The sequence below is a fragment of the Tachysurus vachellii genome, chromosome 12 (assembly GCF_030014155.1).
Source record: "Tachysurus vachellii isolate PV-2020 chromosome 12, HZAU_Pvac_v1, whole genome shotgun sequence".
In the NCBI taxonomy this organism is placed as follows: domain Eukaryota; kingdom Metazoa; phylum Chordata; class Actinopteri; order Siluriformes; family Bagridae; genus Tachysurus; species Tachysurus vachellii.
In genome coordinates, this window is record NC_083471.1 from 4,300,222 (window position 1) to 4,320,932 (window position 20,711).

General features: G+C 38.7%; 1 protein-coding gene and 1 long non-coding RNA gene across 2 annotated transcripts in view; one reads left to right on the top strand and one right to left on the bottom strand.

The window, feature by feature from the left end:
- The first annotated feature begins 414 nt into the window (after positions 1-414).
- Positions 415-20,711, top strand: part of ankrd6b (ankyrin repeat domain 6b) — a 27,532-nt gene continuing 7,235 nt past the window's right edge. The window contains exons 1-6 of the mRNA XM_060883963.1: positions 415-523; positions 15,262-15,498; positions 17,464-17,562; positions 19,056-19,154; positions 19,481-19,579; positions 20,657-20,711. The exon at positions 20,657-20,711 is cut by the window's right edge and continues 44 nt beyond it. Coding sequence (XP_060739946.1) covers positions 15,373-15,498; positions 17,464-17,562; positions 19,056-19,154; positions 19,481-19,579; positions 20,657-20,711 — 478 coding nt within the window. The 5' untranslated portion in view covers positions 415-523; positions 15,262-15,372. The remainder of the gene's footprint in view (positions 524-15,261; positions 15,499-17,463; positions 17,563-19,055; positions 19,155-19,480; positions 19,580-20,656) is intronic.
- On the bottom strand, positions 18,961-19,734 carry LOC132855185 (uncharacterized). The gene is made up of 3 exons (XR_009649299.1): positions 19,650-19,734; positions 19,453-19,568; positions 18,961-19,136 (listed from the first exon to the last, which is right to left on the bottom strand). It is a non-coding gene; the product is annotated as an uncharacterized LOC132855185 (long non-coding RNA).

Genomic DNA, 20,711 nt, shown 5'->3' on the forward strand with positions numbered 1-20,711 from the left:
AGGCGTCATCGGGCATCAAGGCAGGATTACACCCCATCGCCAACCCATGGGTGCCAACCCATCGCAGGGCGCACACACACACACACTCTCACAATTTTCCAGAGATGCCAATCAACATACCATGCATGTCTTTGGACCAGGGAGGAAACCGGAGTACCCGGAGGAAACCCCAGAGGCACGGGGAGAACATGCAAACTCCACACACACAAGGCGGAGGCGGGAATCGAACCCCCAACCCTGGAGGTGTGAGGCGAACGTGCTAACCACTAAACCACCGTGCCCCCCTGTGGGTAATAACGTTATGAGTTAAATCATCTGCCAGAGGAATGCCATGTGCTTGTCATATAGAAGCGCCATTGCTAAACTGGACACTAGAGGGCGCAGTGGCGCATCTTCACGCTTCACAAGTTTAGTTTAGAAAACAGCAGCCAAACTCCTGTCTGTGTGCGCGAGCTGCTTTTATTACAGCTTACATGGATACAAACACACCGCTTTAAGCTGCTGATTGATTTCTTCTCTAAGGGTAGGATGTATTTTTTTTTTTTTACTTGTACGGCTGTCTAAAAGCAGAAATCTCTCCTTTATGTGTTTCTTTAAGATTTAAATTGTGTATTGCGCACTTAGTTGGGTTTGTTGTCATGCGCGCGCGCACGTTAGTTAATGCTTTTCTGTTAGACTGTGGTTCAGATTTGGAGTGATGGCTAATCCTATTTAGGTCTGTGAATGTTTTACTCCTGGAAAATGGTTGGTGTTATTCTGATATATTATGGAAAGGATAAAAAGAATGAACTGATAGATCATGCGCCACATTCGGGACGTGGGCACGAGCGCACGTGATACTGTAACAGGTTTAATAGATTTACTTCTTAAATATATGACAGATTGAGTTGCAAATGGTGTGTGTGTGTTTGCGTGTGTGTGTGTGTGTGTGTGTGCATGTGTGTGTGTGTTTGCGTATGTGTGTGTGTTTGCGTGTTTGTGCATATGTGTGTGTGCATGTGTTTGCGTGTGTGTGTGTGTGTTTGCGTATGTGTGTGTGTGTGTGTGTGTGTGTGTGTGTGTGTGTGTGTGTGTGTGTGTGTGTGTGTGTGTGTGCACTATTCAACACCCGAGTTACCAACTTTTTTAAGGATAAAGTATCCAATGCATGATCAGGAGGTCACCAGATGACGTCAATTCAATTCAATTCAAGTTTATTTGTATGGCGCTTTTTACAATTGACATCGTCTCAAAGCAGCTTTACAGAACATAAACATAAAACAAAAGGTTATTATAAAGATTAATATAAAGATTAATAGAATACAAAATTGTTAAATGTGTTTATCCCCAATGAGCAAGTCTGAGGTGACTCAGGTGACTGTGGGGAGGAAAAACTAAAAAGTAGAGGAAGAAACCTTGAGAGGAACCAGACACAAAGGGGAACCTCATCCTCATGTGGGTGACACTGGAGGGTGTGATTATAAATATACAGTCTGACAAATGTTGTATTGATGCAAAAGACCACATGGAGTTCACATCTCCTCTTCAGTATCGCAGAGTCTTACTGGAGCTGGTAGATCTCTAGATGCCTCAGGATCCTCACAGAGTCGGCCTCGTCTCAGGCTTCGTCGCACTGAAGACGATCGGAGCTGGTACAATTTCTGGATGCCTCGGGATGGGTAGAAAGAGAGAAGCAATGTAGAGGGATTAACTTTGCTGCTGTTCATAATATTTGCAAGTCTGATGTAATAGTGCACAATATTATGGGATGTATTATGTGTACACCTGACTAAAGAGATGATTTCCATTTAAACTGGGAAAGTGTGTCTGAGCCCCGAACACTATCAGGAAGACTATTCCAAAGTTTGGGAGCTAAATACAAAAACAGTGACATCCTGATCATCATATGGTATAATGATCCTTTGCTGAAGAATGGCATTTTTGGTTAAAAAACAAAACAAAAAAAACACTATAGCACAGAATAATAGTACATTAAACACAGGATGGGGGCAGGGTGGCTTAGTGGTTAGCACGTTCGCCTCACACCTCCAGGGTTGGGGGTTCGATTCCCACCTTGTGTGTGTGGAGTTTGCATGTTCTCCCCGTGCCACGGGGGTTTCCTCCGGGTACTCCGGTTTCCTCCCCCGGTCCAAAGACATGCATGGTAGGTTGATTGGCATCTCTGGAAAATTGTCCGTAGTGTGTGATTGCGTGAGTGAATGAGAGTGTGTGTGTGTGCCCTGCGATGGGTTGGCACTCCGTCCAGGGTGTATCCTGCCTTGATGCCCGATGACGCCTGATATAGGCACAGGCTCCCCGTGACCCGAGGTAGTTCGGATAAGCGGTAGAAAATGAGTGAGTGAGTGAGTGAGTGAGTGAACACAGGATAGAAACAAACTCAAGTATAAAATGAGATGCCAAGAGGAAGCTAAGTTCAGTAAACTAATGCAGTGGCTGATTACAGGTGTTTACTATTGACTGTAATTTGTGGCTGAAGTATATTACAGTACATATGAAACTTGTCAGTAAAAAGCTGTAAAACTAAAATAAATTGGCTGCTATATATATGTCATGCTACTGGTGTAGAATTTGTCATTTTTTTATATAATATTTTGAAGAATTTTGGGCTGGACGCAATCATGTTAACTTGTTTAATTCAGCTCACTGAAATTGAGAGGGGAGAAAAACAACTTTAAAATGCAGCTGTACTTGTTATTTTATACGTTTAGACACTTGCTAATATTTCAAAGCTTTACATACTTGTTGTTGGATAGTGTGGCGGGTCGATAAGAAAGCCGAGCCAAGCAAACTGACACGAAGGCGGATCAGACTGCCGTACAAGCAGATCAGACAGAATCAGCCTGTATGTGTGTTCATGCATCAGGTCCTTGGTTTATGACTAAAGAGTCATAGGCATCTACACGTAGGATAAGAACGTTAAGAGGTTCCTGAATTTTTACAATTACTTAAAAAAAAAAAAGAACTCGCACCTATTATTTACAGTTATTGTGATCAGTTCATAAAAAGTACTAGAGTAAATAAGTGACATGACAGAAATGACTAATGATGCAATGCACTTTACAGCCAAAACGCTGTATGATTATATCATAGTAATTTTCAGGACAGTTATTTACTTTATTAACAATATATCAAGAATTAGACATTGTTTTTTGTTTTTTTTTAATGGCATTAATTATTAGAGCATTAATATAAACGTGGAAATTTCATGCAGGTGGAAGTTCAGTTGTTGTGTGAAGGATAACACACTACAGACTGTGATGTTAAAATAATACCGCAACACTGAGGTGTTGAATGCATAACTTTTAAACTCACATTAGAGACATATATATTATATATTTATATATACATATATATTTTAACATTATAGAAGTTAGTTTAATCCTATTTCTTTTGCACCTTCAGGGGCAATGATTTGCAGTAATTACGGTGTATAAGGCCACGTTCACACTGCAGGTAAAAGTGGCCCAAATCTGATTTTATTTTGGGGTCAAGTGACCAGGTCAGACTTCTTCAGGAGTAGTGTGAACACTCAAATCTAGCCCAGATCTGATTTTTTCAAATCAGATTCAGACCACTTCCATATGTGGTCCTGAATCAGACCCAAATCTGATTTTTTCCAATGTGGCCGCAGTGTGAACAACCAAGGCGGATTTGATGCAACTTTTACAGTACGTCTATCTACATCGACATTCGGCGAGTACGCACACAAACGTGTCTACGCCTACAAAATGGATCAAATAATCAAAAGTTGCCCTCGACATCCGAAAATTTTCAAAACACTGCGTCTCTGTGCTGCCATTACACAAACATTTAGAAAGAAAAGCGAAAATGCTTACTGTATTTCCTCCATATCCTCGCCAACTTTAGCGCAACGGCGTGCTGCGTGTGACGTCATTGTTATTGTTCGTTTGCGCATGCGGGTCAGTTTGAAACAGCAAATAGTTCACACTGGTATCTGATATAGGCCACATTTTAAAGGGTAATGTGAACAGCCAAACAAAAAAATCTGATCTGAGCAAAATATCCGAATTGACCATTAAGACTTGCAGTGTGAACGCGGCCTAAGTCACTCACTCACTCATTTTCTACCGCTTATCCGAACTACCTCGGGTCACGGGGAGCCTGTGCCTATCTCAGGCGTCATTGGGCATCAAGGCAGGATACACCCTGGACGGAGTGCCAACCCATCACAGGGCACACACACACATTCACTCACGCACTCACACACTACGGACAATTTTCCAGAGATGCCAATCAACCTACCATGCACGTCTTTGGACCGGGGGAGGAAACCGGAGTACCCGGAGGAAACCCCCGAGGCACGGGGAGAACATGCAAACTCCACACACACAAGGCGGAGGCGGGAATCAAACCCCCAACCCTGGAGGTGTGAGGCGAACGTGCTAACCACTAAGCCACCGTGCCCCTCGAACGCGGCCTAAGTCTGGTCTGTAATTCTGAAAGTAGGATTTGATGGATTAATGAGACTGAGTGTTATCCTGCTTCACATGGAGCTATCAGTGTGTTGCTGATGATGGCTTTCATGTGTGAGATGATTGGGGTTTTCCGGTTCAAGGAGGTTTTTGACCACAGTCAAAACAATGCAAATAGCACCTGGTGTGTGTTCAAGTGTTTCGGTTTGTATTAGATGTGTAGGTTCATGTTACAGATCTCTGTAGGGTAAAGTGCAACTGAGATTACATTAAGGACCCACACAATAAAAAAAAAAGCCAAATCTGATCAATCAGCATTTCTTAAAGTATTGAGAATGTGTAATACTTGCACATTGTGATTCTGCATATTATTCTTTAGAGGTTTTTTTAACAATGTATTGGAAAGTATTCCTTGACATTATTTACAAGGAACAAAACACAAAACGGTGTGCTGTTGTAGGAAATTAGCCAGCGATGCCATGGTGTTTTTAATCCTCTTATACTACAGCATCTTATCATTAGTTTCTACTTTTAAAATCAAGAATTCCACATTTAGTAAGTCTGAATGTCAGTCTTCATATTATTATAATGTTCTTGCCCAAAGGTCCAAAACCTAGCAGCTGAGCTAACGCTATAAAACATTATACATTGATTAGCGTTAGCATTTAAAATCGTATCACTGAGCCAGTGAAGTTACTTGAGAAATGTTAGAATATATTGAAAAATATGTCTAAGTATAAAAATTATATGTATTAAAATTCTGAGAAATTACAACTACTGAATAGCTAGCATTTATTTATCTGTTTATATGTTTATTTATTGAAGTATTTCACTTCCTGCACATCCTAAGAAAAGGTAATTTTGCTACAGGTTCCAACATGTTTATTTATTTATCTATCTATCTATCTATCTATCTATCTATCTATCTATCTATAAATACTAATACTATATTATAGTATTAATACTTAAATAATACTTGACTAATACTTGAATAATACTTAAAATACTCTCTCTCTCTCTCTCTCTCTCTCTCTCTCTCTCTCTCTATATATATATATATATATATATATATATATATATATATATATATATATATATATATATATATATATATGAGAGAGCGAGAGAGAGCACTTTAAGTATTATTCTAAGTATTTTAAATAATATAAATACTTATTACCAAAAGTATTTGGTACTTTGGAACATTAATACATATTACTATTGCTTATAATATACTTAGAAAGTATTGCTAGTACATTATAAAGAAATAAGCACTATAAAGAGGCTTTATATTAATAATGAGTGCTAGCATTGCTTTTTCTTTCGCTTGTTTTCTCCTTTCGTCTGAACTTTAACACACAAACATCCAGGCTGTTTATCACTGTGCTGTAATATTCCTCTTTTCCACCCTCTCAGATTGTTCTTACACCACTAACCCAGTCAGGTTTTTTTTTTATTCCCCCATTGAAATCTGGAATGGCAAAGTTGAGTGCCAAAGGAAGGCAGAACAGACAGACATCTTTGTTCACACAACTCCTAATAACCCATTATAAAGATTCACTAAGTTTGGCTAACAAACTTGGTTGCAACAGAAGTAAAAATGTGTGATGTGGGATACAAGTGATTTTTACCTGCTGAATGAAAAGCTGTGCAGTGAAGAGATCTCACTGTTTCTTCATTGTTCTGTGTGTGTGTGTGTGTGTGCGTGTGTGTGTGTGTGTGTGTACCCACGTCACCAAGTCTCCCCATTCCAGAGAACAGGCAATGAGTGGATGTAACTCCAGGCTTTAATGTGAGATCAAGTGACATTTCCTGACAGGAAGGACAGAGGACTGGTGTGTGTGTGTGTGTGTGTGTGTGTGTGTGTGTGTGTGTGTGTGTGTGTGTGTGTGTGTGTGTGTGTGTAGATGTACAAAGACACAGGCAGTAGTCATATACCTGATGATGTTTACAGTATGTCTTACAGTACGAGCTCACAGCAAGTCTTTGTAAGACCTTTGGATTCAAATTGAGCGGTGAAATTCTTAGGAATTTTAAAATACAAAGTAGGAAAATAACAGACGCCTCCTCGAATATGCGTTTTTTTTTTTTGTGTGTGTGTTTTTGTTTGTATGTTACCTAGCTATCTAGTTATAGCTATCTACTAGATATCTACTATTAGGAGTTCATAAGGTATTTACGTTCTCAAAACACATTAGCTGTTTGGCTATATATAGCTTTAACCAACGGTCTGTGTCAGTTGATTTTAATATTACTGTAAACTCAGTGAAAGTTTTATTATATTTTATTGAATATTAGGATGACTTGAGCGTTAGGTTGTGTTATAGGTTGACTTGAGCTTTAGCTGAATGGAGCATGTTGTATTCTTTCTCACTGTTAATGCTAGCAAAAAGGCAACCCTGAGCTTAACTAGGGCTGGGAGATAAAACGATAATGATATGTATCGCGATAGACACGTGATCGATATCAATAAAAAATGTGTTAGATAAAATGTTCGATATTTTTTATTCTTTGTTGGAATAAAATAGAGGTTGCGAAGCAAGTTTGGTTGCATTAACAAATGCACTCACTCTCTGGTAACCTAGCAACATAGGGAGTGACACGCTAACAGCCAATCATGTAACAGTATCATGTTTGGTTGCGCCAAACGTCTGAAAATTATGCAATAGCACTAAACTTGCACTAAATTCTCAGGTTTCTCTATGTTTATATTTAACACTTTGCACTATTTTATTACACTTTATTAAGCATTTCTTACATTTTCTTTCATTTTGCACCTTAAATGTTAAGATATAGTTGTTAAGTGTTCATTGTGACTTTAGATTTATGTTTACATTATAATTATTGGAGTTTTCCTGCTTGTTGACATTTCTGTCTTAATAACTGAGGGGATTACGATCAGAGGAAGGTTAAGTTTAAAATAAAAATGTTTAAATGCAATATTTTTCTCCTGGTCCTTATTTTAAATGGGTCATAAAAAATATCAATAATTATCGATATCGACCGATATGAAACACTGATATCGTGATACAGTTTTCAGCCATATCGCCCAGCCCTAAGCTTAACTGACAGGAATTCTGAGTGGATTTGAAGCATATTTATGAAATCATCGAAATTTTCTGCAGTTTAATTTTAACAACCTAAACAAGCAAGCATGAGCACATTTTAAGTCATAATTATAAATGTTTGGAATTCTAATGTTTTTTTACGGCTAATATAAGAAGCTACACTGAAATATGGCTAAACTGAGCCCCAGGTTTCTTTGCGGTTTCTGTGGAATATAATACACAATAGTTATGCTACAAAGCAAACCAAGACCAATTCCACCAATTGCAAACCACCACTTATGAGAAATACGTATGACTAAATGTGTTTATGTTGTCTACAGTATCTTTACTACCCACAGTACAACATGCTTCTGACTCATAGCAGGATGTAATTTAAACCCCTTTAACACTGAATTCAGGTGTTGAGCAGCTGCCCTGAAGCACGAAAGCAAACCACAGTGTTACACAATGGAGTCTATAAAGATGGAAAGACATTCGCATGGCTTTTGTCATCAGGTGTAACATAAATCACAACGCTTCACGTACATTCAGAATCGAAATTTTTTTCAAGAAGTGTCAAAACCAGCTCGGTAGCAAAAGATTTAGGGTTTTCTTCTGTCTTCACTTTTTGTATAAAGCAATCACTGCTGTCCTTGTAACCTTATTGCTTAACATTTATTTTTTTTTATCATTTATTGCTTAAATCTGATACAGTTCACATTTTCATTTAATTTTTTTTTTAGGTAAAACAGATGTATTTTGTTTCTTGTAGGACTCGAGTTAATATGTAAGGCAAACTGTAACAGAACAGAATACACAAATATAGTGTATTGCCCCCTTTAGCATCAATAATGGCATGCAGTCTTTTGTAATAATTGTGCATGAGGTCCTTAATTCTCTCTGGTATTAGAGCAACTCTTCTTGGCAAAATGCCTTAGGTTCCTGTAAATATTTTGGTTGTTTGAGATCTCCTCAAAGAGTCTCAGTGATATTGAGGTCAGGAGACTGTGATGGAATCCAGAAACTTCACCTTTTTCTGCTGTAGCCATTGGAGGGTCAACCTTGCCTTGTGCTTTGGATTATTATTGTCATGGTGAAACATACAAGAGCGTCCCATGTGCAGCTTTTGTGCTGTAGATTGCAAATTGTCTGCCAGTGTTTTCTGATAACATGCTTCATTCATCTTGCCATCAATTTTTACTAACTTCCCTGTGCCACTGGAGCTCACACAGCCCCAAGACATCAGAGATCCACCACCATGCTTTACAGAGGGGACGGTGTACTTTCCACCGTAGGCCTTGTTGACTTCTGTTATGGTTGTGACTATAACGTTAAATTTTGGTCTCATCACTGCAAAAGATTCTGCACAGGAAGCTCTGAGTCTTGTCTAGATGCTGTCTGGTGTATTGAAGGTGGGTCTTTTTTTTGTCTTTTTGTTATCTATTGTTAAATATTCTGGACAAATAAAACGATGAAGTTAATTGAATTGATTTCCCGTAATTGAGAAACATATTTCATTTTGTTTTTGTTATTTTGTTATTCTCAATAACTGTTAAGCCCCTTCACAGAGTCTACAAACCCTCAAGCCCTGAACTGAACAGGGATAAAGCAGTAAATTGTGCAGTCGCCTCACCGGAGACGGGAAGGGCAGGGGCTGGGGTTACGGAATTTTTCAAACAGACAACCAGAACATTTGTTGATTCTCAGGAGAGTCTTAAGGGTCTAACCTCTAAGTGACCTCTCCACCCTCCCCTCCAGCATCGAGACACCTTTTAGAGCAACTGATGTACAACCAGGGAAAATTTGTTCAAAGAACTGAGGTTAATGTTCGGGTCAGTCGTGGTGGACGATATGTAAAATATGAGTATGTAATATAAGACTTTTTGGTAGGGTGTGTTTTGTTTGTGCATCAAAAGAAAGAGAAAGAATCGATGTGTCCGTAGCAGAGAAAGAGAACACGGGCCCCCGTGTGAAGGTCAGGATACGGAGGGGGGCAGATGACAGACGGCGCATTAATTCATTGGGCTGTAAAGAGCTGCCAGTCAGCCTGTAGATATGCTAATGCTTCATAGCAGGGATCGGACGAGAAGAACCGGGCTAACACACACACACACACACACACACCCTCTTCGCTATCAGATCACAGCCAGCGAGGACACACTCTGTTTCTCTCATCTGATTTACAGACATTTTGTGAGCTGGACTAGATTTGGAAGTGGATTTATCAGAAATAACCAGAGTTTTTAAAAATAGGAGTAGCCTGATGTCAAAGATTGGGCTTCGACCCCAGCACTGATTAAACTCCAGCTGTTTTACAGGTAGGAAAGGATCGTAGTACGTTCCTGTCTGTCTGGCTTCTGATGAAGTTGTTGTTGATGTTGTTTAAGTCAGATTGTCAGGCTTAGTGAACGCTGTAAGAGCTGGTAATGGGCTGAAAAATCCCCTGAGGATCATTAAAACCACAGACGTTTGATTGCTTTATTCACATTTTGACTCCGAGAGAGAGAGAGAGAGAGAGAGAGACTGCGTGTGTAATAGTTCTGAGGTAAAACAAGAGTGTATTTTAATTTATTGTGTAATTAGTATTAACAGTTACGTTAAGTATATTAAATAAAACAAAAGTATTTCCCCACATAGCTCTACAGAAAACTTGTACTATTTGTCCAATACAATTCTGTTCAGTATAAAAAGTGGTAAATATTTTTTATTTTTATAAAAAAAATTATCTTTATAACTCGTATTCATTTCATTTCACCTTTCTGATGATTTCCCTCATCATCTACCCAAAAAAGTACATAAATGAGTAGATAAAGTACACAGCAGCATAACATAGTCTACCAAAATGATGCTATATTTTGCTTTTCTTTTGAATTGATGCTGCAAATTTAGTAATCTCTGTCTTTTGGGAGGTGATGTCACACAGACAGGAATTAGATCAGCACTAATTTCTGCTCGGATTTCCATCATACTCAAGTTTCCATAATCGAGTAAATGGCAGTAAGCCATTATGTGTGTGTGTGTGTGTGTGTCCATATGTCAGTGCTCTCTATCTGTGTAAATATATACTACATCTCTGTCTACATGTTATAGTCCCCTGCTCTATTCTCCAGAGACCTGATTAGTAGGTTTAAGGAGCACCAGGTGTGTAAAGGGCATCTAATGGTTTCAGGAAGTATGTTAATGGACGAAGGAGCAGAAGGTGCTTTACAGTCCCGCTGCACATCACATACATGTTACAGAGATATACGGATCTCTGTGTCTTCTCGCCTGAGGGCGGGTGTTGTTTCAGAGACGCAGCATGAGGCCTGTTAGCAAGCTTGGGCTTTGTGTTTTGCACCACAGAAGGGTTCAGTAAGGCACGTTAGCTTCCCGACACTCAGAGAATGAATCTGAAGCCTAACTGCGGATTCCAAAGTGCTTGTTCATGTTGTTTGCAGGCTTGGTAGTTTATTTTAAACAAAAAAAGGACAACCAACAATTAAATAAGTAACAAAACACTTGCAGTAATTAGCTGGTGTTGTGATGCAGAGTTCTACAAGCAATCTGTAAAGATTTTTTTTAGATCTTTTCCTCAGATGAAATGGGAGACTTCCAAAAAAATGCTAAATAAACTTCTGCTTACATTTCAATTCATTTCATTTCACTCTCATTCATCTTCTACCGCTTATCCGAACTACCTCGGGTCACGGGGAGCCTGTGCCTATCTCAGGCGTCATCGGGCATCAAGGCAGGATACACCCTGGACGGAGTGCCAACCCATCGCAGGGCACACACACACTCTCATTCACTCACGAAATCACACACTACGGACAGTTTTTCCAGAGATGCCAATCAACCTACCATGCATGTCTTTGGACCGGGGGAGGAAACCGGAGTACCCGGAGGAAACCCCCGAGGCACGGGGAGAACATGCAAACTCCACACACACAAGGTGGAGGTGGGAATCGAACCCCGACCCTGGAGGTGTGAGGCGAACGTGCTAACCACTAAGCCGCCGTGCCCCCGTTTCATTTCAATTTAATTTAAATGTACTTTTAACAATGAACATTGTCACGAAGCAGCTTTACAGAAATCTATCAGTTCTGGATATAAATTATACATATTGTTTATCACTAATAATATATAAATAAACCAGATAAACAGAAACCTTGAGAGGAACCAGACTCGAAAGGGAACCTCATCTGCTTCAGGGTGACAACAAAGAGTGTTTATAAATCATTTCCCTTCCACAACTGTGTCAGATTTATCCTAGAACAAATTTAAGTTATCGTCTAACTGGCCACTGATGGACTTGAGAGCAAAATATCAAATTTATATATCAAAATAAGCCAGCTTTATGGTTTCTAATCATCCATGTGGGGTCCTAATCAGCCTTAAAGTGAAATATCAGCAATTCAAAATGTTTTTAATCCATTTATGCATCAAGAACGTGTACGCTAACTGTTACTGTAGAAATAATGCATAGCCTGGTGTTAGAAATATAACAAACGCTATATTGTGCAGTCCGACTCGATCTGTCTGGAGTTTTTTCGTTCTTTTAGAGAAAAGCCCGGTTGCCTAGTTGCACCCAAGAGCCGGTTTGCTATTGTATGGAGCAATGTTCAGGGGGATGAGGGAGGGAAAACATCTCCTCCTTAAGTCTTATTCATTTTTCTTCTGCTCAAGAGGGGGTCTTTTCATTCGGTTACCACAGCGCTCTTTTTTTTTTTTTGCTCTGATATAAACGGTTTCTCAGACTTGATAAAAGAGAATCGTTCTGTGAGGCGCTTTGAATTCTTTGGTGGTCTAGATGACTAAAGCGATGGCTCAGTTTTGTTTTTGAGATTTTATCCATGCTCAGAAACATCTCGGGCTAGCCTTTGTTTTATAGGGAAACGTTTAGTAATCCGAGAGCGTCTTGTGCAATCTCGCTTGGCATGAAGCAGGGATTTCGTTTCAAGCAGGTTCAAATCTGTAACTGTGCAAAATGTTCTGGAAAACTTTCATATTTCACATTTGTAGTGGGTTCAGTAAAAAAAAAAAAAAAAGGATTCAGAAGATACGGATTCAGTAGGTGGACTAGAAGTAAACTATCAGGAATAAATCTAAATTCAGTATATCGGGCCATCCTTAAAAATATTCTTGTTTGCCGTAACCCGACCGACCCTGTCAATTTTACATTTTTTTATTTTTTTTGCTTTAAGACCGACCTTTTTTTTTTTTTTACTCTTCAAACAACTAATACAAAAGCAATAAAATAATATTAATTATATTTTAGTAAGTACTGTAAATAATAACATTTATATACTATAAATTGCCGAGGCCTACATACAAACGAAGGCTACGTTCTTTCTTTTAAATAAAAACCCGTGACGTCATCTATGTTTACACTATCGGTTAACGGATGTCACACTATGGCCTGTGCGTTCGCTTCGTCTCATCCACTCATTCACTGTCAGAGTCAACGGTTCGCGCTTGGTAACGACGGCTGCGGCTGCAGTAAACAAAATGTTCGCGGTCACCTTTCAAACTAATTTGTTTGTGGTCTATATAGCCTGCGTCAAAATGAGGTTTGCAACGATGCGCCCGAAGGCACTGGTTGAAGACCCAGTCAGTGACGTCACGATATGCTAATTTGTTTAAATTCATACCTACGTAATCACCGTCACCAAAATTGTATTTTTTTTTTTTTACATTGAAACTTGAAAAAAAAAAATATATAGACCTACCTACCGACCCTTTTTATTTTTTTTATTATTTTTTTTTTTATACACTGTTACTGCAAACCAAAATATTTTTAAGGATGGCCTCATGAATAAGCAGCTATACAGAAATCTGGTTGTCGGTTTAGATCCTTAATGAGCAAATTTTTCTTTCTTTGACTCACATGATCACTTCCTCATGCACTCAGTCACTTTCACACAAGTTTTCGTATTTATTTGTATATTCAAGTGCATGATGAAAAACAAACACGTTAGTCTTTGTTTAAAGACGGACGACGACTTACGCTTCCAGTCGCCTGCACCGCATATAAAAGATATTCACTTTCAGGTCTCGGGTGTCAGATATCCTGAGTGGTTTATCTTGTCACAGGCTTACTGCAAGCGGTACAGCTTCCTGACAAGCGTTCCTTCTGAGAGCGTTGGATAAACACAAGTTTTGTGAAATCCTACACACTTCACATGGTTTAGTTCAGAAAAAACCCACCAGACCGTGCGGGTTTGAACAACACAGCCTCCGGGGTTAAAGGATCACCGTGTAGGAGTGTTGTGGATGGTTTTACTCTAAATCTGACAAGACGAAGCTAAAATTATGTAAAGAATTTGCACCAGAGATCGATTTTCAGGCTAAGAGCAAAGTACGTTTACGCCTAAAGAAGATTTACGAAGGTATGTGAAGCTCGAAAGCCTTATCATCTCTAGAGGTGATTTATGTCCATGCGTGACGGAAAAGGGCGACAAAATCAGATATGTGGGTAAGCCTGTAAAACACAACTCACTCGTAGCACCGGTGCCTCGTCTTGTTGGGGAAATCTTTGTGAAGCCTTACAACATCAACAGCCGTGTATTAAAGTCAATGCTGTAATTACCACTCTTTATGTGCTGCCTCAGACTCCATAAACAGAGAATTATGGGATTAAGCACTCCAGGGTTCGGGGAGGTGTCTGATGGGAAAAGACACTAAACACGCATAACAGATTGCTTTGTATGTTTAAGTCTTTTAAAACACTATGTCGCTGTTATATTATCAGCTATTTTAGTAACGTTCGGATATTTAAAAGAACATGAGCGACGCTTTATTCGTTAATATATTTTAATTATCAGGAAATATATTTATCTTAACTGCACAAAACAGTAATTACTGCATTTATAGTAACTCAAATCACTGGTCACTGGTCACTGTTATGGATCAGTGGATTCATCGATAGATACCTGATTGATTCACTGATTCATGAGTCTTTCAGAACGATTCGTTTTAAGTGTCATTCAAAAGTATCCGACAAAATAAAGACTCCATAAGTCATAATGTTGCTTGCTTTCTTTTAAATGTTGTTACAATGATGCTGTTAGACGGTTAGAACATGATTCATCCATGCTAAAGGGTTTATATTGTGAGAGTTTGGAGCGATATGACACTGCACCCGTCTTGACTGTACAACAAAACGTGATTGGTTGGAACGAGAACTGGCTTCACTTTACATCATCACAAAAATGCATGGAGAACACAACCACGTCGATTTATCCTATTTTATGTTTATCGATAATTTTGTGCTATTATGCACAGTTATGGAAACTGATGACGATGATACTTTACTTCCTGAACTGAGTACAAAGACAAGCTCACGTTCGCAGGAATCGCCGAGCGGTTCCAGAGCAATCAAACTCGCATCACTTCCTACAGGTAGTCTCGGGATTAGTAGCACGCTGCGCTTCTCTGTCCACGTGACAGCTTTCACATTATCAGTTTTTCACTCAGACTGTGCTCTGATGAACCTGCCAGTGTGAAAACCTACTTAAGTTAATGGCAGTTTGGTGCGGCGGTGTTGAGAGAGTAACGGAGGTGTGTGTGATGTGTAGAAACAGCTTCTGTCAGTGAAATCCTTACAATATGGCTATGATCAGGTATATTGTGTTTCATCAGGTTAAAATGATATCCCTGTGTTATACAATATATATATGTATTATGTATATTATGTGTATGTATAATATATATTATGAGCTGACACACACTTCACACATTCTTCCTGTTTTCCTCTTTTCATGCTCACATTTTCACCTCATGTGTTTCCTGTCCATCCGCAGGCCCTAAGTGACGGTATGTCGCTTCCTTTCGCTCTGACGTCTAAAGCGCTTCTCTGCTCTATCTTGACTCGTTGAAGATGAGTTAGATCGGTCACGGCTGATCTCTGCTTCATGAGCCAGCAGGATGCGGCATCGGTGCGTGCACTTTCTGAGCGTCTCCTGGTAGCGTCGCACAAGGGCCAGGCCGAAAATGTGGTGCAGCTGATCAACAAGGGCGCCAAAGTCGCCGTCACCAAGGTGAGTCGAATAGCAGAGCTTTGGTATGCTTCAGCAAAGAGCTTTGTTCAGTGGGGACTTTGTTTAATAAGTGTGAATGGTGTTTTTTTGTAGATTCCTAGAACAGGTTTTGTTGTCATCTCAAGCATGGAAATTGTATTTATAGCCAAATTCTGGCAAAAACAAGAAATCAAGTTTTGTCCAAAATAGTTTTTTTTCTACCTTCTAGGATTTGATATATTCTGACACCGACTTAGACACAGTATGACATTTACACACAGTAAATGTCATTCTTTAAACAAGTTGTTGAATAAAGTACCTTTCTTTTATGACAAGCTTCCCATTAAACCGTCACCTGTTACTCTGTGCTTTTTGTTTGAAATCTTTTCGGTCATAGATTTAATTGTATCCTGCTAAGAAAGGGTGGTGGAAGTTATGCATGATCATATAGTGGAAATACCGCAGTAAGTGAGTCTGGAGTTAGAAATGAGAGCGAAAGAGAAGGAAAATGGGTCAGGGTGATTTCACAACTCTGACTAAAGACAGGCACAAGGCAGAATCCGGATCAGAGCCCAAAACTTTAGACAGCTTTCATCTTTATGTGGAATGAACGACGAGGAATGAAGCAAACTGGTGCATCAGAGAACTACTGCTCATCTATACAGCACCAGGTATATTATACACCTGCTCCAAGCTCCAGGAAATATATCACAAATATTGATTTTTTTCAAACGAACTAAAAAGGAATGTGTGTGAAAGCAGAGAAGAAAAAGCACGAATATGCTGCATGTTTCTGTGTGTGTGTGTGTGTGAGCGAATGCAGGGCGGACTGAGATAATACCTCAGTGTTAGGGGTCACACCAGGTCACATTGCTGTAGCTATGGTGCCTTTGTCCCTGGAACCCACCAGGGGCCTCCACCTGAAATAAAACAGGAGAAAATGGCAGCCCTCCAAAGCCAGGTCAAGGAAAACCAAACCCAGGAGGGCAAACTGCTCCCGCCACACCTTGAAACCCCAAACCGTATGACCTACAGTACGACGTGAACAAAAATAAACAGCTTTTCTATTAAAGCGCAAATCTAGGATGAGTATTTCACTGATGTTAAATGTTTCTAAAAGGAAATCCCAGTTAATAGGCAGTGACTAACGGAGGTGCCAATAATTCTGAAAATAAAAGTGCAATTTAATAATCTCAGGTAGAAATAAATTCTTTGGGAAAAAAAACTGAAGTACAGCTTCAAACCTGTCAATCAATTGAATGTTTCCACAAAAGAGAAACATACTGATTTTAATGCCTGGTGGTAAATTAATGCCCCTTTCACCAATAAACCAACACTATAGGGCAACTAACTAGTTTTTTATCACACGTTCGGCTAGAATTTGAAAGGACTGACTTGTTAAAGCTAAAAAACCTGAGGCTAAAAATCTGCACTTTACGACTACAAATATATGATTATAGAGAAATGTAGTGTTTCTTAAATGTACAGATTATTATTTTGAGATGAAGCTCATTAAGGATCAAAGTATTAGAAATAAAAAAAAAAAGTCAAGCACGCTTACTTAAAAATCAACAATAAGTACAGTCTGTTCTGACTAGCATTCTATAAACTTACTTGCTAACTATGCTAACTTGCTACTGTTTAGCTTATAGCTTTGGTTGTAGCACAATAAAGTAGCATTTTTAGAAAAGTCCACTATAATCAATGTAGATTATATATATATATATATATATATATATATATATATATATATATATATATATATATATATACATACTTGAGGTATGTAAGAAAAGGTAAGAAATAATGATTTGTTCTGATAGTTTAACATTGTAGACAGCAGTTACCATGAGGGGAAATAAATCCTGTTTAAAACTCTTTAAAACCTTTTAAAAGCTTAAGAGTCTTTGTTTTTTTTTTTTTCAACCTCATTGTTTTGACACAACGTGTGTGTGTGTGTGTGTGTGTGTGTGTGTGTGTATGCAGTATGGCCGGACTCCGCTGCATTTGGCCGCTTATAAAAACCACGTTGAGGTTGTGAGGATCCTTTTGAGGGCTGGCTGCGATCTGGACATTCAGGATGACGTGAGTAACAGGAAACTGCACTTATCACATCAATTTTTTTCTTTTTGTTAGTGAAACTACTCTTTGTGCGATCCTGTGTGATGACTGTAGATTTATACCGTATATAAAGATACAACGGACTGATGACATGAATGTTTTGGTTTTCAGCACATCTCCAGTTTTGCCATAGAATTTACCCTTTTTTTTTGTGTGTAATGAGTAAAGATAGTTCTTTTGAGATGTAGCTCAAAAAAAAAGCTGAAGTACCGGGAGACAAACATCAAAAAACAAACTAAAGTACAGAAACAATCAGCTCCTGTTCTGGCTTGTATTCTGTAATCAAAGAGATGCTAATCTGCTCCTTTTTAGCGTTTAGCTTTGATTATAGGACAAGAACGTTAGCATTTTTTTTTGGACATTTCATCCAATGTAGAGAAATCTGTAAAATATTCTTGGGTAATAATCCAGGCAGTAATAATGAAGGTTGTTTGTCCAAAATAGACTAAAAATAGTATCCGGTACATTCTGCTAAAACATTGCTGACATGAGGGGAAAATAGGTAGAACGCTAACTGTTCTTTAAATCTGTTTTTATCTGGTGCTAAAACCTGCTTTATAACTACAAATATATGATTATAAAGAACTTTTGTTATAAGGGTGCGTTGCCGAGTGCCTGCTGTTTTCCTGATTTGATTTAATAGCCTGTTTATATAGTTGCATTGTTTATGATTCTAAAAACTAACCTGCACTCGTAAAGCGGCTCGAACATCTCGTTTTCATGGTATTCAAAGATCATGATCCGGTTTTGCATGTTGTGGTTTGCATGAGTCCTAGCAAATGTGGTTGGTTTGTACTCGTTATTCGGTGGAAGCTCGGCGCTAACAGTGACATGCTAGATTTTATAGTTTAGGAATCATGCCTTCAAGCTTATCTAGTTCTGTATGAATAACATTGCTGTAAGCAGTGCTGCAGAAGTGGCCGTGATTCTCAGACAATATCAACATGAACTGGTCGAAATTTCGTCTTCTTCCACATTAGTCATTGTAATATAAAAACAGATCTGGACCAGCTAGCCTCTGTACTAGTTATGTATGAATTTAATGAACTATAGCAGGCAGTGATGACAAGCGTAATCCATCCAAGCCTCTAAAACAAGAGCCTGCAGACACGAGACACTTAACTCATGGCTCAGGCATATCGTTTCTCAATGATATTCAGTTCTCCGGTTTATTTGCAGATTAGTCCATGCTATCAGAGTCTCAGTTTATTGCATACTGTATTTATCCCATATTTGTGGCCTTCAGCAAATGTTTAGCATGCATGCGAAGATCTACATCTCATCTCTTGATTCAGATTTTCTTTGTAACATGAGATCTGCCTGGATCAGTTCAACAAAAAACGTGTGCACATTTGTCCAGAGAACAGAACGAACATAATTTAACAAGTTGCTGCATCTGTGTAACTATTCAACAAGTTCAAGTTGTATCGATGTGAATGTTGACTTGCTGCTTCCAGGGCGATCAGACCGCGTTACACCGAGCAGCCGTGGTGGGAAACGGTGACATCATCACAGCGCTCGTCCAGGAAGGGTGTGCACTGGACAGGCAAGACAAGGTGAAAAAATACAACACAATACTTTTCACAAAAAATAAAAATAAAAACAATTTTGCAGATTGATGAGAAGGGAAAAAAAGTGGAATCAATTGTAAAGAGTTTGTAGAAGCTGTAACATAAATTGAGGATAATATGCAGACATCAGGATACTTTTGCTACAAATAGACGTGCACACACACACACACACACACACACACAATAAATAACCTAATAATAAGTGAGTGTTGAGACGTGGATTTGTACTGATATACTAAACTTCCTGTTGTACACGAGACACATCGTTACATTGGAATCTTACAGCATTTTTCTTCTGTTTGATTGGACAGGATGGAAACACGGCGCTGCACGAGGTCGCATGGCACGGCTTCAGTCAGTCCGTCAAACTGCTGGTTAAAGCCGGGGCTCACATCCAAGCTAAAAACAAGGTAATGTTATCAATATTTTTATCCAATTCTGCTGAACAATTTATAAATATTGGGATTGATAAATAGTTACCAATACAATCAGGTCATGATTTACTAAAGTGGTGTTAAAACTCTCTCAAAAACATGAGGTGATTTACTAGCTGTTTACAGAGGGGACTTTTATACAGCAATTGTCCAGTTTTTTCTTGTTTTAAAATAAAAGTATATACTAATTTCCCAAAAGTGCTGTAGAATTCCCAAATATGATTGGTCAGAAGATGTTAATTAAATCATATATATATAATACAGTTATAGTATTAATGTAATTGTTTATGTTATGTTTCCTTATTTTGCGTCAAATCTACTGCATTAAGCTACGAACTTGTTGTGTTGGCAGTGTCTGTACTATCGAGTCGTCGGTTGCCATAGTAATAACGTTTATCAGCAGGTGTCGCGACTAACGTTCGAAGTCAGTTTTTTGGCCCTAAAACGAATCATTCCGGAGGGTGATTTGGTGTTTGTGTATAAAATTTAGCAGTGTATATCTTCATCATATCATCTGAGATGGAGGAGAAGCAGTTTGTGCTCTAGTGTCTTCACTCTTCACTACAGAGTCTTGACTGGTCTCTGTACCACGTTCCACATTCACGTAAAGAATAAATTACAAACATACATATAAAAATAAATCAATAATGAGAGTTATTTAGCACAAGACACACACACACACACACACAGGATAGCAGGATAGCAGGAACTTTCTCAGACATGAAAAGTATAAAAAATAATAGGCATTGTTTTTTAATATATAAAATATTGCATATCTGAAAGTGTGTAAATTTTAATAGTGATTATTTAGTAGTGTTTTAATCTTTATATCCTGAATTTGTATATTTGATATATTGATATATTTTGATATACTGTATGTGACAATGTCCAAATAATACAAATAAATGTTGGAAATTCTAAGGTCTCGATGCCTTATGGTTTCCTTCATGGTACCTTTACAACTAAAAGCTTTACTCTCTCTTTCTCTCTCTCTCTCTCTCTCTCTCTCTCTCTCTCTCTCTCTCACACACACACGCTCTCTCTGTTTTTTAGGCAGGGAACACGGCTCTACACTTGGCGTGCCAGAACGGTCATGCTCAAAGCACTA